The sequence below is a fragment of the Procambarus clarkii genome, chromosome 19, assembly GCF_040958095.1.
Source record: "Procambarus clarkii isolate CNS0578487 chromosome 19, FALCON_Pclarkii_2.0, whole genome shotgun sequence".
Classification (NCBI taxonomy): Eukaryota; Metazoa; Arthropoda; class Malacostraca; order Decapoda; family Cambaridae; genus Procambarus; species Procambarus clarkii.
The window spans coordinates 16,253,181-16,280,876 of NC_091168.1; the positions used below are offsets into that span (position 1 = coordinate 16,253,181).

The 27,696-nt window shown below is 45.7% G+C and overlaps 1 protein-coding gene across 1 annotated transcript in view; it reads left to right on the forward strand.

Moving 5' to 3' along the window:
* The window catches only part of Hem (Nck associated protein 1 Hem), a 297,069-nt gene that overhangs the window by 213,288 nt on the left and 56,085 nt on the right, over positions 1-27,696 (forward strand). The window contains 1 exon segment of the mRNA XM_045741430.2: positions 18,610-18,630. Coding sequence (XP_045597386.2) covers positions 18,610-18,630 — 21 coding nt within the window.

Here is a 27,696-nt window from a genome sequence, read left to right on the forward strand (position 1 = left end):
CTTTTGTCAATTTTTGTTGTTAACCAGACTAGGGGTTTGTTTTGGGGCGCTTACCTTTCTGGGTGCCTGTCCTGGTCGATGGCAGATATAGAATGCTCCAAATCACATGTGCATTCTATGGGCCATTGCTCCCCGTGCCTCTCTGAGGGGGCCAGGTTCTGGCTCGTGGTCCCCGGTAGGCCTAGAACTCCACCCACATCGACTGATGCAAAATAGTTAGGATATCCATATCAGCCATGGATAGCTCCGGGGAGCCTCCGGGACTCACCCAGAAAATGGCGTTTCATTACATTCAACGCTGCTTTTTTTTTTTTTTTTTTTTTAAGAAACATAGAGCAGCCTACTTGACACACCGAACGAACTGTTTGCAATTAAGAAAAATAAAAAAAAATAAAAAAAGTGAACAAAGTTGAAAAAAGAACAAATGTCATAAAGGTTTGTTCAGTATATGTCTGGTAGGCTGTTCCATGTTAAAAAAAAAAATTAAAAAATAAAATTAAAAAGGAACAAATTGTATAAAACGAAAAATATCATAAAGGTTTGTTCAGTGTATGTCAGGTAGGCTGCTCCATTATTTAAAAAATTGAATATCATATTGATGTTTTTCGGTGGTGGAACGGATTATTTTTATTTCCAATATTTTTAAAGGGGAAATTTGTTTTGAAAGATGAGCATTTCACATGACAAGCTTGGTGCCAGAACGGATTAAATTTGTTAATCGAGGTTCCACTGTATTAGACTTTGGCATCAGTCAGTGTGAATGGTGTTCTTTAGGCCTACCAGGCACCCCTCAGAACCTGGCCCCCCTCAGAGAGGCACGAGGTTCAATGGCTTATAGAAATCCCTATGTTGTTGGAAGCATTCTATGCCTGCCATCTACCGGGATCAGGCACCCAGAAACGAGCATGACATAACCACGTTGTCGCGCCACCATCTGAGCAGCTTTCCCCTCCCCATGAGGAGGAAGGGGGAGCTCCAGACCCCTCGCACCAGCTACCCAAGACCCTAGTTCTGAGGCTGATGCGGTAGGCTGAAGTCGTGTGCTCTGGCTTCGGTTTTTGTCTTCAGCTCGGTGCCCTTCTGGTGTGGTGGCTGTTATGTAGGGGGGGGGGGCGGGTGCGTGAGCCAGGAGTTCTGGGTTGGGTTCTGCCTCTATTTGGTCGTTTGCTGCTCGGTTTTCAGCTGCCCTTTGTGTGCTGGGGTGTTCTGGCTTCTTTGTTCGCCTTAGGGTAAGAAGCAGTTTGCACTGGTAGGAGGGCAGGGACCTCCTGCTAGTTTCACCTATCATAGCGGCCAGCTCTGTTCTGCCTGGGCACGTTGTCCTCTTGCGGGGTTTTACTTTTTTTTCCCTCCCTGCCTGTTGGGGGGGTCTGCCATTGCTTGGTTGTCCCCCTCCCTGTTTCTTGTTTACTTCTGTATTCTGGTGGCACCCCCTGCTAGGTCCCCGTGAGTGTACATGTCCCTGGGGATCAGTACATATAAGGTTGTTGGGTACAGGCTGCACAGGTGTTGCTCGTTGGGTTCAGGGCCCCCTTGTCTTTTCCCTGTTGTGGTTCAGTCTGGCCCCACCCCCTGGCACCTGTATCTGACTCCAAACTGGCTGTGGATTTCGGGGTCAGGGCGGGGTTTCGATTGTTTATTTATTTATTTATATATAAGAAGGTACATTGGGTTTGTGAGAATACATAGCATAGTATTTACAATTTTGTAAAGCCACTAGTACGCGCAGCATTTCGGGCAGAAACGTCTTGAAAGAAAAGAAAAGAATTGTCTTGAGACTCGGGCGGTCTCGGGGATTGCCCCTTCCGGGGTGGTGACAGAGGCATTCGAGCCTGTTCCTCCAGCTGTGGTGTATAGATCTGACCAGTGGGCTCCCTTCCTTAGTGTTTTTACGGCTGCTCGGGCTTTTTCTTGTGAGGCCGGGGCTTTGGGGGGACGGCTCGGCCCCGGGTCCTGCCATGGAGATTCCCGGGGCAAGGGAGGGGCTGACTTGGGGGCCTTTGGCCCCGTTGGACCCCGCCTGGGTTTCTCTACCCTCTGAGCCCTGTATGCAGCAGGGCTTGCGGTTGCGGGGAGTGGGGTTTTCCTCCCCCCCCCCCCCCCCCCCCCTCTGCATGCGAGTTTGTTGGGAGTCCTTTTCTCTCAGGTAATTCTCCTCTTATCTCTCCAGTCAGAGCCCCATGGATACTGGGGGTGTTCTGGATTATATGTATATGGGAAGGACATGTAGTTCTTCTCTCTGCTTACGGGTATGTGGGGTCGCATCTGCCTCTGCACTACACCTCTTCTCCTCATGCACATGTGGCTCTGGTCGTATTCTACTAGCGATGCTCCCGGACACGATAGTGCCTACGCTCTACAGGTGAGCGTTTGCGGTTTGGCGACACTTTCAGTCGGGCGCTGGTTCGCAGTTTTTGGATGAGTGTTGGGCGTTGTTTGTGGCATTTTGTTTGGCCCCTTGCGTTCTTCTTGCCGTGACCTTCCTATGTCAGTCTGTATTGTTATTCATTACACGGTGGGGCACTGCCCCGTTTTTCGAGATCTTTCTGTAGTCTTTCAGTGCCTGGGTCTTTTCTTGCCTGTGGGTGCTCCTTCCTTGATTCCTTCATTGCTGTCTGGACACTCATTCACTGACCACCATGCAGTGCCTGGCTGAGCCCTTACATATGCATGGGATTCTCTCTGTATGTGTGGTGGATCATGTCCATTGTGTTCCCAATTGCTGCCTCATCTTCTTCGTTCCTCTTATTGCTTCTTCTCTCTTGTCCCTAGCTGTTGGTGTTTGGACTGTCTTTCAGGTCTTGTCCTTGCGTTTTACTGTATTTCCTGTCTCTATACTTCACATAGTTGTGTTTTAGTATGTGCATATTGGCTATGCTTATGTTCGTGCTAGGTTGGACATGTCCATGTTCCATTCCCTACTTTTGCACAGCCCTGTGTTCAGTTATTTTCCTGAGTTTTCATCTTCTCCTTGTATGTTCCTACCAGTTCTGGGTTGCCCTGTATGCAGGTGGTGGTAGATTCCATTCATCCTCTCCTGCCCCTACAGTTTCTTTTCGTTGGGATGGGGGGTGCTAGGTTTCCGGCCCTGACTCCGGCCTTTTCTTTGTGTTCCCTTCCAGACAGTGCGTTTTTGTTTTCGTGCTGTTCACGTCCTGGTTAGTTCTCCTCGTATATTACTCGGCGTCGCGTGTGTCGTTCTGCCCGGCTAGGGCTGGTTGTGCCGCTTCTGAGGGATGCGGTGTCCCTGTTTTTTTGCTTTGCGTCTAGCGTTTCGGCTCGTGGTGCTCGCTTCCTCAGTGGCCTCGGCCTGGGCCCTGGCTCTTAGGTTTTCGTTCCAATTTTGTCCTTGCTGTTTGAGGTGTCTGCGGTTCGGCATTTTTCTGCTTGTGGCTTCTTGTTGTCGTCCATTGTAGGAATTGTTGGTCCTTCAGGGGTCCCAGGGGGTTCCTCCCGGGCGGGTCGTGTCTGCTTGCCCAGGTTCGTTCTTTCCTATCTCGCCAGGTTTGGGTTTCTGGTTCCTGGCTTAACCCAGGTTGTTGGCACGTTCCTGATCTCATAATGACGCTTCTCACGAGCCTCGTGACGGAACCACAGCGTCTCCAATCACCTGACGAGCTCGCTAGCATTCAATATTGCTCGGATGTTTCCCAAATTTGTTTAGCATTTATTAAATTCCAAACATTTTTCAGGAGGGTGGTTGTGTTTTGTGACTTTTTTTTATTGTTGTGTGCAGTTTGCCTCAATAGCGAGATGAACTTTGATTCACATTGGCTCCTCTTCCATTTGAGGAGGTAAGACAACACTTGAAAAGTTCATGTTGCTGGTGGGAAGATATGTTTAGGGGAACCTGACATGAATGTGGCCCTGTAGAGTCAGTGGTATAAGCCAAGGGAAACCTCTGAAGCCTGCTAGAAAGAGACATTTCATTACACTTAATGTTGTAGTTATTTACTCTAACTGAACATCTTTTCATGTCTTCTCCTGTAGTTTGCCATTTTTATTCTTTATCACCCCTTATTTTGGTATACTACTGGGCAGATCAGTGATGAACACTATAAACATAAGCAGGGGTTAACAGTGATCCTTGTACACTCCTTTGAAAACCTTTCCTTATAAAGAGAATTTAAGGTTTTGAATATATTACTTAATTTTTTACATAGATAATTTTCCATATTATATTGTACTTGTTTAAATGCCATACTTAGAGCCATGAATGCTCAGTCTGCAAATCTGTCTTATGGAAGATCTTATTGGCAGGATCATAAAAGTCAGTGTGAAATGCACAATTTTCTTGACATCCAAATAATTTGTAGTTTATTGAGTGCACCACACTATATGATTTATCCATCTTTCCTTTATGATTATCTAGTAATTGACCTAACTCTTAATGAGACTTGTTTACTAGTCTTTCTCTGTCTCCTTTCTTTAATGTTGATGTGATGTTGACCATCATCCACATGCTGTGGGTGGTGTTCCTCCCTTTCATAAGAATTACTTAATCCTTAAACTGCACAAAACGTCATAAGATGTGTGACATTGAAGGGGGTATAATTAAAAAAAGTATTTGAATTATGTAAAAATTAATTAAAAATGTTAAACAAATCTCCAACTTATTGGCTTCAGCTTCGTGAAACTTTCATCAAATTTTTTTCAGAAATTGATTTTAGACGAATATTTAAAAAAAAGAACGTTTTGCTGATACAGAGAACAGCTCCTATTAACTGGAACTGATGGATAATGCAATAATAGAGAGATGCAAGCACCTGTCTGATGCACAAAGAAGAAGAATGGTAGTAAGAAGTGTTCACAAAGTGGATATACAGCTGGTGCCTTTATAGCATTGTCAGTAATACATAATAACACAAATAATAATGAGTAATTATGTTATTAAGCGCTTTTTTGTTATATATCATATAAATACATTGCCCAATGTTATTATCAGTTACTTTCAACAATGTCGAAAAAATATTTTTTCTGTGGGGAGCCCCTACGGCTCCCTGGAGCTTATCGGGCTAATGTGTGTTATGTTAGACCGGGACATTAGCTAAGGAGTTCAGACCTACCAGGGACCAGCGCCAGAACCTGGCCCCTTCAGAGAGGTTTCAGGGAGCAATGGCCCTGGAAAACCCCATATGGTTGGGGGTTTTCCTTATCTGCCATCGACCGGGGTTAGGCACCCAGAAAGGTAGGCGTAACAAAACAAACCCCACATGGTAAGAAACTACAACAAAAACCGAACAGAGAGGTAGAAAACTCCCTACAATCCCAAGGAAACAAGCAAACATCACACTTTACTGCCGCGCCGATCGTCCGCGCAGCCCTCCCCACCCCGGGAGGGGGAGGGGGGAGCCCCGGACCTACCGCGCCGGCTGCCAAGCTTCAGTTCGTTCGCTAATGTCAACCGGGATTGACGCTTCTCTGGCCTCAGTTTCCTAGGCGGTGTTTGCCTTGTGTGGCGTTCACTGCCGTGTGTTGTGGTGTGCGGTGGCCAGGAGTACTTCATCAGTGCCGGGGCTGCATGTGCTTAGTGGCTGACTTCCCTAAGCGCCCTGTGAGTACTGCCCTTGCGTTACAGGGTTATCTTCCCTGGGGCGTTCGGGAACCATTCCCGTAGAGGTTCTTGCTGCTCGGCATTTGCCTCGCCCTTGGGGCCAGCTGGGGCTTGGGGCCCTTGTTTGGCCCTGGGTAGGGATTGGTATTGTGCTGGTTAGGGCGTCAAGGTGTTGCGCAGCCTGCCACCTAAGCGGCGGCCGGTTTCTGTTGCCTCTGGAGACGGTGTACTTTTGCGGGGTTTTTCTTTTGTTTTTCATTTTCTTGCCTGGTGGGGGTCTGCCTAAGGTGGTTATAGTTCCACTGGTAGTGTTTGGCGGCCCTCTGCTAGGCCCCCGTGCTTGTACACGTCTCAGGGGTTTTCAGTGCTATAATCTACCCTCTTGTTATGTTTGGGTTTCTTAACCGGTTAGCAACACCTTGCCCGGGCTTCCCGTAGTTGTTACCCTACGGGCCCTGGAAACCCCTGTCTGGGCTCGGGGGACCATTGAATGTGTCTTCCGGGTTCCAACCCGTCTTGAACGGGATCGTTGGTTGCTGTTCCCTTGTCTCCGGGTGACAGTCGCCATTTTTACCTCCGTCATGCTGCCTGTTGGGTCACTGACACCTTGACCCGGAGTCTTGCGAGAGATTCTCTGCTTGTTCTCCAGTACTCTCCTGATGTTATTACTGTTCAGAGTACAGGCGGCATCCGTGTTGCAAGCTAGGTTAGGTTGCTGCAACATGCTAGGTTGGTTTCCCACTCGAATGCCCCGTGGCCGCCCCGTTTGGTTAGGTGCTGCTCGCCCCTTTCTCTCCATGTTCCCGGCTCCGGACCGTCTGCGTGTTTCTGGGTCGGGGCGGGGTTCAGTTGCGGCAGAGACTCGGGCGGTTTTCGGGGGATGCCCCGTTCGGGTTGGGGACGGAGGTTTGAGCCTGTGCCTCCTGCCAAGGCTTCTGGGTCTTACCAGCGGCCCTTTCTTGTTGCCTTTCCCATGGGCTCTTGCTTTTCTTTCAGGGCGGAGGGCTTGGAGGACGGCTCTGCCCCGGGGCCTCTGTTGTTGGTTCCCGGGGCTGTGGGGGATGCCTACTAGCAGTTCTGGGGCGGTTTTGCCCCTTCAGGGGTTTTTCTGCTGTTGGGCGTCGTTTTTCGCCCTTCCAGTCTGCTAGCTTCCCACATTTGCTGGCGTGTTTTTGTGTATTAAGCGTCAGTCACAGCCCCTGCTGGCAGCCATTTTCGTCTGCCGGTTTCCCGGCGTGGCCACCAGGGCGGCGTTGCGGTTTGTTTACATGCGTCTGGGTGTGCGAGCGAGCGTCTCTGGTGAGTTTTCAAAAAATTTGCACGGTTTTTGTTCTCCTGTTGTCGTTTCTTTGTTTTTCTGGTGTTTTCTTGCCGTTGCCTGTTCCTCTGGGAACGTTTGGGTGTTGATTTTGGGTCTGAGCCTCTGGGTTTAGGCTCAGTGCCCCTGGCTGGTATGCTTGCTCCCACACCTTGCCCCTCGGTTTTCGGTCTGTTGGGACCGTTTTCCCAGGGCGTTCTGCTGGGGTCTGTGCTTTGCCTTTTAGTGGTGTTCTCCGCTGGCAAATGTGGTGGTTTGGGCTCCCCCTGGTTCGATTCTGGGTTCCTTTGGATTCCTTGGTTTCGTTCTGGAGGTTTCTTCCTCTTGGGCCCCCTTTTGTGGGTTCAGGGGACTTTGTGTCCTCATGTGACCCGGTTCTGCCTTTTGGGGTTCCGGGGTCTTCCTGGCTTGCAGACTGAGCTTTTTGGGTCTTGGCACATGTTGTGGTTGTGCTGGGACTTTGTGGTTTTGCTGTCGAGGTGGGCCTTTTGATGCAGTTTTGTGCCTTCTTTGCCTGGCCGGCGTAGTGCTCTTTGCCACTAGTCGGCGGCTTGTGCTTTTACACTATATGTCCTCACCTAGTTGTGCTTGTGGGGGTTGAGCTCTGGCTCCTTGGTCCTGCCTCTCAACCGTCCGTCAACAAGGGTATCGGTTCCTGTGCCTCTTGGGCTGTCATGTCTACATGTGACGTTGTATGGGGGTCAGCCTCGTTCCTTGTGTGAGGAGTCGCCACATTACTTCTTAGTGCCTTCCCGTTCCCATTCTGACTCAGAAAAAAAAAAAAAAAAAAAAATACTTCTATCTGTGGCTCTTTTGGGTACTCAGTTTCCACCTGTGTCCCCTAGTGCGTGTGCCCCTTGTGTTACATAGCCTGTCCTTCTCAACCCTGTCGATTCCCTTGGGTATCTTGTATGTGGTGATCAGGTCTCCCCTCACTTCCTCTTCCAGCGAAGTGTGGTTTCATTCCCGTAGTCTCTCCTCATGACTTCGGTAGTGTACTTTTTCTTTCTGAAGGGGTTCTGTTCCCTTCTCTGTTGACTGGGCGCTGGGGGAGCAGCTTGCTCTGTTGCCTCTCGCTTGGTCCCGCTGTTGGTGGGCGCTTTGGGTTGTCTTCCGGCCTCTGCTGGCGTCGGAGGACGGCTTCTCCCCCTTGGGGGGGGTTCAGAGCTGGCGGGGTGGGCTTCTTCCCTGCGCTTCGTCATTTCTTCTTCGTGGGTGCGTGGGGCGTGGTCGATCCGCCCCATCCTTCTGGGCTTCCCGTCTGCTCTTTGCAGTCATGAGCTTTTCCAGTCTGCAGTTCTTCTGGTCTACTTCCGTCTGCGCCCTGGATCCTCTGCCCTGCTCGGAGGACTGTTGTCTCCTGTTCGGATTCTGTTCGGGCCGGGTGCATGGATGGTGGACCTGGACCTCCAGGTCACTTCTTGGCACGTTCCTCTCCAGTTTTTCTGGGGCTAGCACGGTTGGTAATTACCTATGTGTACTTACCTACGTGTAGTTACAGGATGAGAGCTACTCTCGTGGTGTCCCGTCTTCCCAGCACTCTTTGTCATATAATGCTTTGATTATATTTGTCATATTGTCATATAATGATTGTCATATGTCATAATGTCTTCATATGTTTGTCATACAATGCTTTGGTGGTGGGGCTTCAGGTTTGCTGTTTTTCTTGCATTCCCTATTTTGTGAAGGGCACTTGGTATACTCTTTGCATCTTTACCGGATCTTAGTGCCCTGTCTGCGTCTGAGATTCGGTGTCTGGCCTACCTCGACGACTGGCTGGAGTGGGCTCCCAGTCAGTCCGCTTGTCTGCTCGCCAGGGGATGGTTCTTTCCAGATCGCTGGGTTTGGTTTCCTGGTGATCTGGTGGTTTTACCTTCTGTTTCCGTCCCGGGTTCGGACCTGGGCCTTGTTTCAGGCTCTTGGGCCCCTCATTGTCTTCCCTCCAGAAGTGTTACTGTGGCTGTGGTCCCGCCTTTGGCTGTTCAGGAGGGGGTCCCGGGTTGCTCAGCGGTTGCTTGGGCGGTTGTGCGGGAGTTTGCACTTCGGCGTGCTTGTCTGCCCGCGGAGTCGGGTTTGGCTCCGGCGTCGGTTGGTTCCTACGGAGACTCCACTTCCGCCTCTTGCATTCCTTGGGTTCCTCTGGGGGATCTGGTGTTGGTGCTGCGTCACCAGCTTCCTCTTTGGGGTTTTCGGGGTTCCGTGCCTTGGCGGCTCCCCGAGCCTTCGCTCGATGTGTTCACGGACGGGTCGTCTCTCGGCTGGGGCTTTGTGACCAGTGCTCACCAGGTCGGCCGAGGTTGATGGAGTCTGTCTGTCCGTCGGGCTCACAGCCCGGTTCAGGTGTTCATGGCTGTCTGGTTTGCGCTTCGGAGGGTTTGGGTCACTAGGTACTCTACCATTCAGCTCTGTTTGGACTGTTCTCTGGTGGTTCTTGCCGGAACCACAGGGGGTTTGGTTAACCGTGTGGTTCGTGTCCGGGGTGTGTCCTGCGTCCTGGTGGACAGCTGTCTCGGTTCATTCCTCTTCGTGGGTTGGCCAGTCGTCGCCGATTCGTTTTGTTGGCTCTGTTGGGCTTATGGACTCCTGGCCATGGACGTCTTCGGGTCGGCGTGGTCTAGGCGTCGCCCGTTTTGTGGCGCCCTTCCCACCTGCGAGGACTTCACGGTGGAGGCTTTCGGCAGGCCTGGTCGAGGTGGGGGGTACCTGTACCTCTTCTCCCGGTCCAGCTGTTGCTTCGGGTTCTGGCTCAGTTGCAGCCCATTCCCACGAGAACAGTCCTTATGGTTCCACTGTGGCCGGCCCGGCCTTCTTTTCAGACGCTGCTTGATAGGTGTCCGTACCCGGGGCGTTTTTCCTGAGGCTTCGCCTCTTTCAGCAGGCCGAATCGGTCATGTCCGTGACTGGTTCGGCCTTCTCTTTGGCTCTTCGCGTCTGGTATTTTGACGCAGGTATCGCCATCTCTATGGTGTTCAGGTGGCTTTGTTGACGGTGTCCCACCTGCGAGCTTCGTCTTGGAGACTGTATGACGTTTATTACGTCTTCTCGCGTTTTGTTTCCCCTCCGGCCTGCTCATGCGTCGCCTGAGCCATCCTGGTCCTTGTTCAGGGTGCCTTCTTCTCTTCCCCTCAGTTTGTGGTAGCCCCTTCGGTTTCAGTTTCCTCCTCTTGGGTACTGGTGGTAGCTTTATTGGTGTGCAGCCTTTCTCTGTCCTGGCGACGGTCGAGACGGCTGCTTTCCGGAGGGGTTCTTGGGGTATTGGTCCTTGTTTGGTTTGGCCGGGGGGTGCGTCCTGTGTTGTCCAGTTGTGCTTTTTGCTGTTGCTGGCGTACCATGCCGGGAGATGCGCTGTGGTTGATCCGGTTCCTTCGTTCCCTGTTTTCAGGGCTCGGGTCTCCCGGGTCGTCCGCGGTGTTTTCCTTCTTACTGCGGTCTGTCTTTGCGCCCGTGCTGTTCAGACGTTTGCAGCAATTGCTGCTGTGTTGGTGACGTCTCGGGCGCAGGGAATTGTGGGTCGCACAGGTTTTTGGCCGCCCATCCATATGTGCGTCTGTTCTTGGGCGTTCTTGTTGCCTTGGGTCGCAGGTTTGCGACCGGTTGTCTTGGCTTTGCGTTGCAGAGTTTGTGGCGGCCGCCTCCCGGGTTAGCCCTTTCTTTCCTTCTCTTTGGGTATGAAGCTCCAGGGAGCCGTAGGGGCTCCCCACAGAAAACCAGCGTTGAATGTAATGAAACGCCATTTTCTGGGTGAGCCCCGGAGGCTCCCTGGAAACCCTCCCTCCCACCGGTCGGCGGTTTTTTCGCGTTGGTTGAAGCTTAGCTTCCGAACTGGAGCTTGGCAGCCGGCGCGGTAGGTCCGGGGCTCCCCCCTCCCCCTCCCGGGGTGGGGAGGGCTGCGCGGACGATCGGCGCGGCAGTAAAGTGTGATGTTTGCTTGTTTCCTTGGGATTGTAGGGAGTTTTCTACCTCTCTGTTCGGTTTTTGTTGTAGTTTCTTACCATGTGGGGTTTGTTTTGTTACGCCTACCTTTCTGGGTGCCTAACCCCGGTCGATGGCAGATAAGGAAAACCCCCAACCATATGGGGTTTTCCAGGGCCATTGCTCCCTGAAACCTCTCTGAAGGGGCCAGGTTCTGGCGCTGGTCCCTGGTAGGTCTGAACTCCTTAGCTAATGTCCCGGTCTAACATAACACACATTAGCCCGATAAGCTCCAGGGAGCCATAGGGGCTCACCCAGAAAATGGCGTTTCATTACATTCAACGCTGGTTTTTTAGGGGAACTTTTTTTTTAAGTTTAAGTTTTTTCCTCCTTTGTTTATTATTTGAATTTGTTTTAACCATTACATCCTGAAGAATTCATACTCATCCCTAACTATGTGAAGCCAGAATTAAATTGGTCAACAAATAAATCAGTTACAACTCTCAGAACTTGGGACTTTGAATTTTTTTGGCTGATTTTGTCACAGATTTCAAACTCTATTTTCCTTGTTTCTTTAGGTTGTTTTGATGATTAGGGACCAGATTAGGGCTATTCTGTGGAGAGCCTCTTCAGCTCCCTAGAGCTATACCGGGCTGATGTGTATATATTAGACCGTGGCAACAGTCAATCGAAGGAGTTCTAGGCCTACCGAGGACCAGAGCCAGAACCTGGCCCCCCTCAAGAGCGGCACAAGGAGCAATGGCCTAAAGACACCCCAGTGTATTTGGAAGCAGTCTTTGTCTGCCATCTACCAGATCAGGCACCCAGAAAGGTAGAAATTCCAAAACAAACTACTGCTGATCAAATAAATTGCAAACCAAAAGCCGAACTAACACCAGAACTCCTCAATCAAAACCAAGGAAACAAGTCACCACAAATGCAGCGAATCCATCTGCGCAACCCTCCCCCCCTCCCCCAGGAGAGGGACGGGGGGCCCCTGACCTCCATACCGGCAACTCTCCTCAGTTCAAGAGGCTGTTGTGTTGGTGATGGTCGATCGCCCTGGCTCCACTCTTTGCGCAGTGCTGCAGTGCGGTGTTGTTGCTCTGTATTGGTGGTGTGTGAGCCAGGAGTAACACAAGAGTACTGGGGCTGCATGCACCTAAGACCGCCTTCCCTAGGTGCCCTGTAAGTACTGCCTTTGCGGCTTCAGGGTTATCTTCTATGAGCCGTTCAGGAGCAGCTACCTCTGTGTGGTTCTGTCACTGCTCAGTGATTGCCCGCCCTTGGGGGTTCAGCTGAGGTGGTTCTTACTCCTGTTTTCGCTTGGGTTAGGCGGTAGTTTCGTCGCTGGCTGGGGTGCGAGGTACTGTGCAGCTGTCTGATATACGCATAGCGACCGGTTCTGTTCTCCTAGACACGTTGTACTTTTGCAGGGTTTTTCTTTTGTTTTTGTTTTGTTTAGCTTGATGGGGGTCTGCTAGGTGTGGTGGTAGGACCACTACTAGGTTTTTGGTGGCCTTCAACTAGGTCCCCGTGCTTGCACATGTCGCAGGGGTTCAGCTTTTAGATTGTTTGCTTGGTAGCTCTGGGATAACCGATTAGCAGTACCTCGCCTGGGCTTCCCTTAGCAGTCAGCCTAAGCGCCCTGGAAACCCCCATTGGAGCTCAGTGGTCCAATGTAGGAGACCTCTGAGTCCCACCTCACCTTGTGCGAGTTTGAAGGTTGCTCTATTCCCCTGTTTTTGGGGTAACACTCACCATCTGACTCCGCCTTGTTGCTTGTCGGGGTCAGTGACACCTATGACCCCGTAGTCCTGCGAGTGGTATTCTTTGCTTGTATTCCATTCACCCAGTCCACGGAGACTGATATTTGGGTGCAGGCAGCTCTAGCATTGCATGCAAGGTTTAAGTTGGAGCAACATGTGAGGTTGGTTGCCTTTCCAGATGCCCCGCAGCTGCCCCGCTGAATTATACATACTGGTAGTGAGAGACTGGTGGCTTCGGGGATTGCCCCTTCCAGATCGGCGGTGGAGGCATTCGAGCCTGGTCCTCCTGCCGGAGGTTTTGGGCCATGCCAGCGGACCCCCCTTCATTCCTGCTTTTCCGGTGGACTCTGCTTTTTCTCCAAAGGTAGAAGGTTTGGAGGACGGCTCGGCCCCAGGTCCTGACATGGAGGATTCCGGGGCTGGGGAGGAGTTGACTTGGGGAAGCCTGAGCCCCACTTGCCCCTGCTTGGGTGTTTGGTACCCTCGGCGCAGGGCTTGTTGTTACAGGGAGTCGGGTTCGGGTCTGAGTTCCCTTGGGTTCTTCGGTTCCCTCCTGGCGGCTTTTGGCTTCCTGTATCCCACCGAGGAAGGTGTGGGAGGCCCCTTGCTGCTTACCTCCTGCAAGACCCGGATTACGCCTTGATAATGAAGCCTTCTTTTTGAGTGTGGCTCCTCTTTTTCTGTATTGGGTGCATTACAAGGTGCAGGAGTCTTCCTGGCTGGCAGACTGCCTTTTCTTCTTTGGGGTGCTTGGCATTCGTCCTGTCAGAATGCGCACTTGAATGGTAAGAGTTGCCTACGGTCGTTCAGGTTTTCCTGGAGGGTGAGTTGTAGCACCTCAGGGTGTGCTAGTTCGCTCCCGTCCTTCCTTATGATGTCGGCCAGGTGCGGTTTCACGTGCAGGTTCCCTCCCTTTCAGCATCCCTGGTGGCCGAGGATTTGTGCACCCGTGGGCACTTCACTATGGTCTTGCACTTCTTTTCCCTGCTGGAGCTGTCTTCAGACTGTCTCATGCTGGGTGTGGAGGAGCTGGTTTCTGGGCCAGGGTCCGGTGTGCTTACTTCGGCAGCTCGGGCGCCGGCTGCTTTGGTGAAGTTGTATGCACCGTTTCTGAGGGAGGCGATGTCTGTTCTTCGCTTCTCGCCTCGCGTGCAGACAGGCTGTGCTTGTCTAAAAAATTTTGGAATCATCTTGGGCCCTGGCTCTTAGATTTTCATCACCTTTTTGTCCGTTGCTGTTTGCAGAGTCTGCGGTGGTGCTTTTCCTGTCGGCAGCTTTGTCTAGTTGACGGCCTTTGTCGGACTTGTAGGTTCTCCGGGGGGGCCATGGAGGTCCTGCCCGGTAGGGTCGTGCCAGGTCTCAGGGTTCCTTCGGTCGTCGTAAGCCAGTAGTGCCAGATTCGGGGCCGGCACCACCTCTGGAGCCATCGGCATCTGGTCAGCGCAGTAATCGCTCTTAGCGTTGGTTGGGCTCTTGTAGGGGTCGTCGGCCCTTTTGCGGGTTGCTCCGTTGATGGGACGATAGGGGGGGGGGGCTCACGCTGTTTGCTCTCGCCTGGTCCCATGACTCGTGGGCATTCCGGGTCATTTCCTCCAACCTGTGGTGGAGTTGGGTCGCTCCTCCTCCTTTCGGGGGATCGGGGCTGGCAGGGTAGGCCTCTTCTCCTGTGCTTTGTCAGGTCATCCAGGAGTGGGTTTGCTTGTGTGTGGTCAAAACGACAACGTCCCTCTGGTGGGTTTCCCACCTGTTTTCAGTTCCAAAACGGGACTGTGCGGTTCTGTGATTCATACTGGACTTGTCTAGTCTGAATCCCTGGGACTTTTGCCCCCCTCCTTTCAGATGACCACTCTGTCTCAGGTCCGGCTGCTTTTGGCGCCAGGTACCTGGATGGTGTCTGGACCTCCGGGACGCGTAATTACCTAAGTGTAGTTACAGGATGAGAGCTACGCTCGTGGTGTCCCGTCTTCCCAGCACTCTTTGTCATATAACGCTTTGAAACTACTGACGGTCTTGGCCTCCACCACCTTCTCATCTAACTTGTTCCAACCGTCTACCACTCTGTTTGCGAAAGTGAATTTTCTTATATTTCTTCGGCATCTGTGTTTAGCTAGTTTATATCTATGACCTCTTGTTCTTAAAGTTCCAGGTCTCGGGAAATCTTCCCTATCGATTTTATCAATTCCTGTTACTATTTTGTATGTAGTGATCATATCACCTCTTTTTCTTCTGTCTTCCAGTTTTGGCATATTTAATGCCTCTAACCTCTCTTTGTAGCTCTTGCCCTTCAGTTCTGGTTTAATAATGTTATTGTACACATCCCGATTCATCCGGGGTTCAGTGACTAGCTCGGTGTTGTCGTGGGGTGACAAGCTTACCGCTTTCGTTGCCTTCCATTCAGCTTGAATCTGGCACCTCGAGTGTTCACAAGCCTTACCGGGTCATGGTGACCTGTTTGCTTCTGTTAGGGGTTCAGGTTCTGGCTTACCTCAACAACTGGCTGGTGTGGGCTCCCAGCCAGTTCGCGTGTCTGCTCGCTAGGGAGATGGGTCTTTCCCAGCTCGCCGGGTTCGGGTTCATTGTGAACTGGAGGAAGTCCCTTTTGGTTCCCTCTCAGGTTCGGACTTGGCTGGGTTTGGTGTGGGACTCTTGGACCACTTCCTTGTCTCTTCTTCCTGTGACTTTCTTGCGGCTGCAGCCCCACCTCTGCTGTTTTTGGAGGGCGCCCGGGTCACCCGTCGGTTGTTTGAGCGACTGTATGGGAGGCTGAGCTTCGCCGTGCTGGTCTACCCATCAGATCAGATCTGGCTTTGGCGGATGTTCTGGTTTTTTCAGGGTCGTCCCTTCTGCGTTGCCAGCATCCTCTGCAGGTTTTTCGGGGTTCTGTGCTGTGGTGCCTCCCCGAGCCCTCGCTCGATGTGTTCACAGATGCCTTGTCTCTCGGCTGGGGTTTTGTGATAAGTGGTCACCAGGCTTGCCAGGGTCGGTGGGGTCCGTCCTTCCGTCAAGCTCACAGCATGGCGAGGGAGTTCACGGCAGTGTGGCATTCGCTTCAGAGGATTTGGGTCGCTCGAGGAGCAATGATCTGGCTCCATTCAGACTGCTTCCCGGTGGTTCATTTCCTGAACCCCGGGGGTTCGATGCAGTCCTTATTTCTTTGGGGCTAGTCGCTTCGGGTGACTCGTCTGCGGAGTTCGGGTGTTAAGCGTCCTGGCGGACGGCCTGTCTCGGTTCATTCCCCTTCCACGGAATGGACGGTCGACGCCAACTCATTCAGTTGGCTCTGCCAGACGTGCGAGCGCCCAGAGGTGGACCTATTCGCATCGGTGTGGTCGAGGCGTCTTCCAGTTTATGTGATTTCCTTTCCAGACTGCAAGGCCATCAAGGTCGATGCCTTTCGGCTGGACTGGTCGAGGCGGAGTTACCTGTACCTCTTCCCTTCGGTCCGGTTGTTGCTCCAGATCCTGGCTTGGTTGGAGACTTACCAAGGGAGAGTAGTCCTGTTGGCTCCTTGGTGACCGGGCCAGCCTTGGTTTCAGGTACTTCTTGCTCGATGTCCGAACCCGAGGGTTTTCCCGCGGCTCCGCCTCTTTCAGCAGATCGGTCCAGTCCGTTACGTGGCTGGTTCGATCTTCTCCTCCACTCTTTGCGTCTGGGTTTTTTGGCGCGGGTGTATCACCACTTGTATAGTGATCAGGTGGCTTAGTTGATGGTATCCCACCTGCGAGTTTCATCTAGAAGGCAGTATGAAATTTCCTGGCGGTCCTTTCGGCAATTTTTGTCTCTTATCGGGCTAACATACATTAGCCCGATAAGCTCCAGGGAGCATCCAGGGCTCACCCAGTGAATGGCGTTTCATTACATTCAACACTTTTTTTTTTTGGGGGGGGGGGGAGTATTTTTTTACTTCATTTCTACACACATTGACCTACAACTTTCACATACTTGAGTACAAATGCCAAACAATGTTTATTACAACATACAAGTAAACTCATGATTTAGAACTGCCTTATTCATTGTCGATAACTTCAACTTCAATTATATCTATAACTAGAATTTCAACTTCAGTATCCAAAACTCTAGTTTCTGACCGATTCTCACCATTTTTACATAAAGTGTGAACAGCTGTCTGTTCTTCAATCCCTATAGAATTGATTTTTCATAAACTCCAAACGTTTGTATTTACAAATTTTTGTTGTCTAAATTTGCGCATATTTCAAATGCCATGTTGACAATTTTTTTTTTTACAGCAAACTATACTGAAAACCTATATTCTAAATATATAAAAATGAAAATCATATGCTATTCTGAGAGCATAATAACATCAAATGAACAGTTGGTGATATTTTTATATTTTTGCAGCAGATTTCAAAATCTGAAGTTTTCAATATTCAATTTTATGATTATTTTTTATTTTCTTGTTTTTTCAAGTTACACTGGTATCATTTAGACAAAGTTGGAGCATTTGCCTAGTAGATTATGCACAAAACTTTTGAAAGCGTTTCAGAAATTTTTAAAAACTGAGTTCAGTGTCACACATCATATGACATTTTGTGCAGTTTAAAGGTTAAAGACTGACCAGAGGAGGGAGAGTGTGGTTGTTCTCCCCTCCTTCACCCCCTGTCCCAAGGAACTTGCTCCACCCATAAATGACCCAGTGTTGTAATTCATTACTATCGTATGTGTTTGTATTTCGTGCTCCCCAGCACTCGGCTCAATAAACTAGTCTGCTGATGGTCAGAAATTTTAACTTTGCAATATATATTACAATATATGTAGTACTAGTGTTTCTGCACCATATATTCTAGCCCCTAAACATTTTGGAATTTAACTAATTTTTAGGTTAAGAATGACTATACCAATATTTGTGTTAAAGATTGTGATCGTTGCACAAAATTTATACACACTGTGTTGTATAAAAATAGGAAGTGCAGTACAGTACATTTGAAACATATTCCAGTGTATTAAAATAAAGTAAACAATCCATGGGTTGGGAAGAACTGGGAAGGTGGTGTTCTTGTTAGTTTGTATGTTACCAGCCACTTGTCTGTGTGCCGACCCACAGGAAGCTCAACTTCAACACCTGAAAGTATCTCAGTCTGTCAAATTGAGAAATAGTTTGAAATATACCCCCTGTAGTCCTTAAACCTTATACTTTTGAAGTGTGATTTTAGTATTTATCATTTATGCCCTAATTATGGTTTTTAATAAATTTATTTATTTTTTGGATTTGTATAATTATATGTTTCTGTATATTTGTATTCATTGTATATAGTAAAAACAAAATCATGGGTACAGTTAACACAATTAATTTAATATTGCCTGTGAATCAGTGACTTTTATGTAATTAATTTTCATATATTTCTTGTTACTGATTCCTATTCATATTTTCTGGAGACAATATTTTCCCTCATCTATTTCAGATGTCATGAAAGTTTATAGTTCTGCTTCTTAATAACACATGCTTCTTAATTGAGGAACCAATTTGTTGATTATTGGGGGAAAAAAAATGCCAGTGTGTTTGAGACTTATCCTATCTTAAATGTTCTGTTGGGTTTGCACATGAGCAAATTATTTCCATGAACAATTTACCTAATCAAATGCAACACAATATTGGCAAACTTTCAAATACTTTAATAACAATATTACAGCATCTTGAACACATCTGGCTCCATGATCTGCTTGTTAGGAAGTTTCTTTCTGGCTCATTTTCTTATACAGTATATAAAACTGAGCTTCACTGAAACTTGAAATAAGGGTTAATATAGCTAATCATATCCATTATGCTTTTGATGGAGTTCACATTAGGCTCAGTTTAATTTGAATAAATAAATAATAAATTTAAATTCTCAATCTTTCATAGCTCCTATATTAATGCAGTTAGCAGTAATATGCAGTTAGCATATTTACATTGAAGGATGAGCCTTAGAAGTGTTTCAACTCCATCTGAGGTTCAAACAGCTTTTGGTATTATTGATAAATGCGTGAGAAAGAGTGAGGTGTGCAGGATACTAATACACTATTCCTTCCCATGTGATGCGGGGGTTGTTCATGAGCAGATTGAGAACATTAAGCTCCAGGTTAGCAGAGAGTGAGTTCTTTTTAGCATGCTCGGGTGATGGTGGTGGTACAGGTGAAGGTGGTGATGGTAACTGCATTGTAATTGGTTCTCTTAGTATTAATCCTGGTTGTGTTGACGGTGCCGTGTATGCTGTAGTGATGTAATTGGCTTAACAGTCTATCATGTGTAAATCAGAATGGACAGGCTCAACAACTGTGCACGTTCTTTGGACTTTGGGATCCTTTATTTTTAGCATATTTAATCTGCTCTGACTTTGTGTTGAAAGTTTATTAATGGATCAAAATGAGCCTGCATCTCAATTTTCTTCAAATGCTTTATTTTTAATACAATAACTGACAAAGATCTCTGAGAAGGACTGATGCCTATTGACTACTACAGCATCTTTCTCATCTGCATTAAGTATTTTAGTTTACTAATGGTCTTCTGGTTTGTGATTTGTTTGTATATATATATATATACATTTAACACATTTGATGTAGATGGAAATAACAGAGGGATGATAATGTAGTAGAATTCCTAGTTTATGTACACCCCTGAACTGGAATGCAAAGTTCACATTTTGGAATTCATGACCTTTGTCAGTGTATTGTTTTGGCTAATAATAATTTGGACTTAATTTTGCTTTAATTATCATCCCAAAACTTTTCATTGATGACTGTAATGTGTAAGAATGATGGTGTTATTTATAAATAATATAATAAAAAATTTTACTGTTAATGTGATTTTTCCACATAATGTTACTGGTAATTTACTTCACAAGAACTTACTGGTTCAAATTGATTTAGATACACAAATTGGTTTTGGCCTCCTGAGATTTATTCAAATATTATAAGGTTGCTTATTATGTAGCCTATATCGATAATATCAAACTGTATAATTGTTGTTATGAATGTAGCTGTTATTAATTTTCTTAAACCTATATCTTGCACATTACATAATAGATGTAACATTAACTAAAAGTTGTTTTGGTACTTATTTTATTAATACAGTACTAACATTGAAGCAAATTATGTGTCTTGTATATCAACTATTTAACCCTTGTAGCATTCATAGTACAGTACTTGGATATACAGTACAGTACTGTGTATGTATGTATATAATATATATATACTATATATATATTATACTGGAACTGAGGTACACATTAGTATGTGTATTGTGAATAGAAACTAATATTATATTTTCAGCACTGTATTTGTTTTACATCAAAGATTTTGATAACCTTTATCTATTAGAGAATAGAAGTTTATTCTATTGTTATGAGGAATTCAATTAAATATTTTGGGAGTCTCCATTATCCAAAGTAATTTGAGACCAAACCCCTTTAGCTTATCTGGACTTCTCTATATTTTTTACTAATCATAAAAAGTTTTATTTTATTTGTACATTTGATGAAACATGTATTTGCACATATTTGGAAACAATATCACATGAAAATTATCTATTTTATATAAGTTTTACTCTATTGCTTTAATATTTATAATGGGTAGACTCTTGTCAGTGTTGGGTCCGTTCTTGTCAGTGTTGGGTCCGTTCTTGTCAGTGTTGGGTCCGTTTTTGTCAGTGTTGGGTCTGTTCTTGTCAGTGTTGGGTCCGTTCTTGTCAGTGTTGGGTCCGTTTTTGTCAGTGTTGGGTCTGTTCTTGTCAGTGTTGGGTCTGTTCTTGTCAGTGTTGGGTCCGTTCTAGTCAGTGTTGGGTCCGTTCTTGTCAGTGTTGGGTCCGTTTTTGTCAGTGTTGGGTCCGTTTTTGTCAGTGTTGGGTTCGTTTTTTGTCAGTGTTGGGTCCGTTTTTGTCAGTGTTGGGTCCGTTTTTGTCAGTGTTGGGTCCGTTTTTGTCAGTGTTGGGTCCGTTTTTGTCAGTGTTGGGTCCGTTTTTGTCAGTGTTGGGTCCGTTTTTGTCAGTGTTGGGTCCGTTTTTGTCAGTGTTGGGTCCGTTTTTGTCAGATTTGGGTCCGTTTTTGTCAGTGTTGGGTCCGTTTTTGTCAGTGTTGGGTCCGTTTTTGTCAGTGTTGGGTCCGTTTTTGTCAGTGTTGGGTCCGTTTTTGTCAGTGTTGGGTCCGTTCTTGTCAGTGTTGGGTCCGTTTTTGTCAGTGTTGGGTCCGTTTTTGTCAGTGTTGGGTCCGTTTTTGTCAGTGTTGGGTCCGTTCTTGTCAGTGTTGGGTCCGTTCTTGTCAGTGTTGGGTCCGTTCTTGTCAGTGTTGGGTCCGTTCTTGTCAGTGTTGGGTCCGTTCTTGTCAGTGTTGGGTCTGTTCTTGTCAGTGTTGGGTCCGTTCTTGTGAATCTTGGGTCAGCTGTGGACAATGTCAGGTCAGCTGTGGACAATGTTGGGTCAGCTGTGGTCAATGTTGGGTCAGCTGTGGTCAATGTTGGGTCAGCAGTGGACAATGTTGGGTCAGCTGTGGTCAATGTTGGGTCAGCTGTGGTCAATGTTGGGTCAGCTGTGGTCAATGTTGGGTCAGTTGTGGTCAATGTTGGGTCAGCTGTGGTCAATGTTGGGTCAGCTGTGGTCAATGTTGGGTCAGCTGTGGACAATGTTGGGTCAGCTGTGGACAATGTTGGGTCAGCTGTGGTCAATGTTGGGTCAGCTGTGGACAATGTTGGGTCAGCAGTGGTCAATGTTGGGTCAGCTGTGGTCAATGTCGGGTCAGCTGTGGTCAATGTCGGGTCAGCTGTGGTCAATGTCGGGTCAGCTGTGGTCAATGTTGGGTCAGCTGTGGTCAATGTTGGGTCAGCTCTTGTCAGTGTTGAGTCAGTTTTTGTTAAGGATGTGTATGTTGGACGATGTTAGGTACAATATGAGGGTTTCTTCACAGACTTTTTCATAAATTCTGTTGCTGTCTATGTTCATTCCATCCAGCAGTTGACCCCAAAGATACATTCATAAATTTTAACATGCTGTTCGTGCAAAATAGGAATTTTCTCAAATATAAATTAACACTTTAGTGCGCGCGGCACTCGTGAAAAAAAAAAGCACCTTGTGCGCGCGGCGTTCTGGGCGCTCAAGCGTAAACACAAAAAAGTGTATAATCTTTTCACGCTCCTAACATCAATTCTCGAGCTACGTTTTTCATTTTGGTATCAATGTGTTGGCAATAAAATTCTCTACAAGATCATATGCATAAAATGTCACCAAAGCATTTGCTATCCCACCACGAAGTAAATATTCACGAAGATGACTCACCGTGACACCCAAACAGGAAGTAAATGTTCATACTCTTTCGTTTGTTGCCAGCCTCACAGTCATCCTACAGCGCTTATTTTGATATCACTGAACTCGCAATAAAATTCCCCACCCAGACATATGCCTATCAATGTCTAATTATGTTCCACACGAGTGTGGGAACTGGGCGAAGCGTTAGCCGAGATTTCAGCAGCGATGACACTGTTGTGATGCAGCGCTTTGAAAGTTTATACTTATTTCACTGTCCTGACATTATTTCTCGAGCTACGTATTTCATTTTTATAGCAATGTGTTCGCAATAGAAAGTTTTATATATAACAATAGAAAGTTCTATAAGAACGTGGGTAGAATTGACCAACAGAGCGTCAAATAAATTTGCGGCGAATAAAATCTTACGCGTGTTTGTACCCGTGAGGGTAAAAAGTTTTTACTTTGCTCATGTTTTTTCAAGTTTTTACTTGTTTCACACCGTTTTTTTTTTGTTTGTATAGTGTTCGGAATAAAATTCTCTACACAGACATATGCATATAAATGTAGAATCATGATCGCGGCCAACACAAGAGTGTGTGGAGTGGGCGATTACCCTCGTTGTGTCACCAACTCAATAGTCTCTCCTCTAAGTTACAATACATTGCCGTTTTCTCAAATAGGCACTGTGCCTATTAGAGAAAACTAAAATTTAATGGCAAACATATTCATATAGACCCCAAGTCGATCGAGTAGTAAATACCCACTATAACACGGTCTGTAAATTTACGTCGTGATCCGACAAGCGGTTAAGCAAAACGCCCGTAATTCCAAGTGGAAAATCCAGGGAAGTGTTAATATTGTTATGTACTGTATTAGCATACTTTGCATATTTAGGCATTGATTAGGTTAGATGTTTAGGTTCTGTTGGCGATTACAGTATTTGTATTTGTAGTACATGGGTGAAGCATTTACAGCGTTGTGGTTCGAACAAACTTTGTCAGTAAAGCACTGTTCAAGAAGTGTACAAACATAATCAGTTGTGAGTTGTATTATACTATAATACAGAATGAATAATCATAGAATGAATACTTATGTCTAGGTTGAAAAATTGCATAAAATGTAGATAAAGATTTGCCGACTCATCTTAAAATCTAGGGACCATATATTGTGTAATCCTTTCCACTGTCTACTACTACTACAAATATGTTTCAAAAAAATGAAATTGGATAGTAAATTATCACTGGAGAGAGAGAGATCTTTGATACTCTAGCCAATTTAAAAAATCTGTGGGCACAAGCTGAGGTATAAAATATGCAAAAGCTAGAAGGTAAAAAGGCGATGTGATCACAACATAGAAAATCGTGACAGCAATCTGCAAAGTTGGCATGAAGGAATTTTTTATACTAACAACTTCAAGAACAGTTAGCAGTCCTCGTGGCGTAGTGGTAAGATGCTCGCCTAGTGTTTTTCGAGCACTTTGGCCTGGTTTTGTATCCTGGGTGGGAAGGATTTAGTGGGTGTCAGTCCTTAACTGTAGCCTCTGTTTACCCAAGAGTAAAATGGGTAACTGGTTGTTAAACGATTTGGTGGGTTTTATTCCGGGGAATATTAGGATTAAGGACTTGCCCGAAACGTTATGTGTGCTACTGACTGTACAAGAATGTAAGAACTTTTGTATATACAGTATAAATAAATACTGTAAAAAAAAATTATAGATTGAAAATAAGAAAACAAAGGTGCAGAAAAATGTACGAAAGTTCTCTTGAGAATATCGAAGGACAGTTCAAATAATTTTAAGTGAGAGAATTGTGGATGCCAGAACCATCGGACCCTTCAAAACATCATATGACAGATTACTGTATAAGAAAATAGGATACTTCAAGAAGAGCTCTCTCCCTATAACCACACTTAGGTAATTACATAGTATAGTTCTCCCTTACCATCTATGTGACTTACACATTCACACTGGAACATGCTGAAGGGGTGACATGGATGAAAAATTTTCTAACTGACAGAAAGATGAAGGCAATAATCAGAGGCAATTTATCTGACTGGAGGAGTGTCACTAGCAGGGTAACACTCCTCCACTTTAGTGGCAGTTACTAGAACCCTGAACTACAGGGTTCAGGTCTTGTACCAGTAATGTTCATTGTCTACATAAATGATCTACCAGAAGGAATACAGAGTTATATGAACATGTTTGAGGATGATGCTAAGGTACTGGGGAAGATAGAGGATGTAGATATAAAATAAGTGCTTGGAACGACAAGTGACAAATGGAATTCGATGTGAATAAATGCCTTGTTATCGAATGTGGAATTGAAGAAAATAAATCCCACACAACTTAAAAATTATGTAGAAAGGAATTAAAGAACTCTTAAAGAATTAAGGAAAGGAGCAAAGAACGAGATCTAGGAGTGGTTTTTGGATAGTACACTGTCACCAGAGGAACACATAAAGAACAATGTGCGAGGAGCACATACTGAACTTTCCAACTTCTGACTTGCTCTTAATTATATGGGTGGTGAAATACTGAAGAAACTGTTCATGGCTTTTGTGAGACCAAAATTAGAATATGCAGCAGTTGTATGGTGCCCAAATCTTAAGAAGCACATCAGTAAACCGGAAAAGGTGAAATGGCATGCTACAAAATGGCTTCCGGAACTGAAAAACAAGAGTTACGAGGAGAGACTAGAGGCGTTAAATACGCCAAAGCTAGAAGATAGAAGAAAAAGAGGTGATATGAACACCACTTACAAAATAATAACAGGAGTTTACCAAATTGATAAAGAGGAATTCCTGAAACCAGCAACATCACGAACAAGAGGACACAGATTCAAGCTAAGGAAACAAAGGTGCCCCAAAAATATTAGAAAGTTTTATTTTGTAAACAGTAGTAGACAGTTGGAACAAGTTAACAGTATCGCGCCCTGGGCGTGCGCTCCGCGCGTATGCACGACGTAGCCTTGGCGGTGCGGGTGAGCTCTCGGCGACACTAAATGTGTATACTCGTTTCAGTTTTCTCGCTTTAATTCTCATGCTACGTCGCTCGTTTTGGTATCATTGTGTTCACAATAGAATTGTGAACACAAATTGTGTATGCATATAAGGTCCAACAGCAAGCTTGACTCCCCCACAGCTAAGCCTAAAGTCGGCAAAAGTTACCCATGAGCGCACAAAATCAGTAAAATGTGTATACTCGTTTCAGTTTTCTCACCTTAATTCTCATGCTACGTCATTCATTTTGGTATCAATGTGTTCGCAATTAAATTCCCTGCAGGTGTATATGCACATATTTTCCAAAAGCCCAGTGTAACTTCCCTTAGCAAAGCCTAAAATTACTCGTGAACGAGAACCAATTATCACACCCGCAACCTAATGTGTATACTCATTCAGTTTGATAACATAAATTTTTGTTACGTTGCTCGTTTTGGTATCAAATTGTTTACAATATAAAGGTGCATATTTTAAAACTAGTTCCATAATAATAGAGCAATAATTGGAATTTTAACAAATATTTTATTTTTGGATGCTCATCATCACAAAATTATTTATATCTTTCCAGTGTTCTGACATAAATTTTTGTGTTACATCTTTCATTTTGGTATCAAAGTGTTCGTAGTGTAAAGGCGCGCATTTTAAAACTGGTCCCATAATAATAGCTCAATAAATAGAATTTTAACGTATTTTAAAATTTTGACCCCAAAACGTATTTATAATCTTTTAAGTGTTCTGACATCAAGTTTCGTGTTAACATCTTTCATTTTGATATCAAATTGTGCGCACTCTAATGGCGCTTATTTTGAAACTATCTTGAAGTCGATCGGATAAAAAATGAATTTTATACAAATATTTTTGTATTGGACGCGAGCACAGTCCTCGGCTAGGACTCTAGAGAAAAAAAGAGGACGCGAGCGATGTCCAAAGCTAGCGATAGTGTTAAGTGAGAAGGTGGTGGAGGCCAAACCGTCAGTAGTTTCTAAGTGTTATACTTGCATTAACTGAGAATATACTCCTATTTTGTTTTTCCATATTTTGTTCAGTTTATCTTGTCCATATTTACATAACACACCATTGTCCAGGAACATAACTGCTGTATAATATAAGCCTCACCTATGTACTTATTGGTTGGTTTTGTGATGACATTCGTTAATTTACAAACAAATTTAATTTTCTATGGTATTAATTAAAAGAGCAGGTCTTTTCTTATTAAAACTGTAACAAAATGTGAAAACATAAATGCTACCTTGTTTTCTACTCCCTGTGGGAGCAAACCATTCCAAAAGGTACACTGCAAAATGGTTAGGAGATTTGATCACAAGTATTGAATCATCTGATCATTGCTATATGATCCTGTTTAGCATAAAGTTGCCTGAGTATTGTTAGGCAATGGGTCTTTTTCAAGATAAGTCTTTTTCTATAGTTTTGATTTTTTCATTTAATTGTCGTGTTTGGTTTCATAGAGGATGCTTGGTTTCAGGGAATGAGTATAGATATTATCATGTGATGGAATTATTTCACATTAGGATATTACTTCGACATTAAAAAATAAACATTTACGGGAAGGGAAAGTGGCAAGTTTTTTGTAGTTTTTTCAGTAGTAATAATTTAACCTGAATTATTCAATATTAATTTGTAATATGCTAGTTAGTTAAATATAATTTAATTGATAAGTTATTTTTGTCATTTTACTTTGCAGGACAAATTAATAGAATTGAATCTGAAATTACTGTACTGCATTAAGCAATATATGCCACATATTTTATACAGTATTGGCTTTATATTATCAATATAGTTCCCCTGCCTTTTAATAGTAATCTTCTTTAGCTAAGAGACAGAATACATTCTTTGGCATCTTGGCAAAGTTATTTTCATCATTTAGCCCATATTTAATTGCTAAATTCCACATGCTGCTTTTGGTACCATCAGCCTGCTCATACATTGATGTGTCTCATAACTAAAATTTGCAAAGCTTCCAATATAAATGTATTTCAAATTGCTTAACACATTTATGGCATGAAGATTTTGTTACATGAAGTTTGGCTTGGGTTTCATGGCAATTTCTTAAGCTGCTCTTCAGTAAAATACACAAACTGTGCAATCCTTATACTTCTTGTATACAAAAAATTTCATCATATCTCCTTTCTGGGGAAAGCTCCATTTGGCTTCCTGAAACTACTGTATGCTGAATTGTTACCATCTACTAGGTCGCGTCAGCTATGGAGCTCTTTAGGCCTACCACGGACCTGCGTCAGAACCTGGCCGCCCCTCTCAGAGGCGCAGGGAGCAGTGACATTTATTTTTGCCACCAGAAAGTCATTGCTGGTTTCAAAGAAGACCAAAGCCTTAAAACCCGCTTGAAAGAACTCCCTACTCTCCACTTTTTTATACAAATGATTGAATTCTCTTGGAACTAGCACCAGCTCATTTACCTAACCTTGCCCACTTGTTTAGGGGGTTTGGGGAAAGTAGCTCACTTCCTGAAATGAGAGCTGGGGTCCCAGCTCTCATTTCTACAGCTAATGTAGCCAGTGCTAGGTCACTTTTCTTCCATGCTGGCTCCCATGTTCTGCTTGTTGAGCTAAGTGGTGGTGTTTGCCTAGGTGGCATTTCCTGTACACTTCAGTGTAGCATGAGAAATGTTTTGAGTGTTTTTGTTTCAGAAGCCACATGTGTGCCGGGTTACCTTCCCTGTGTGCTCTCTAGTGCTGCTCTTGCATTGCCGTGGTTATTTTTCCTGGAGTTTTCAGGGGTCACTCCCTTAGAGGTCCTCCTCACTTGAGGTGGTTCTTGTCCAGGATGAGTCTGGTGTTTTGGGACACCAGACTCATGAACATGAATGCTGTTCATGATTCAAGAACAGCACCCTATGCTTTTACGTCAACAACAACCCGTGGTGTTGATGACCCTTATA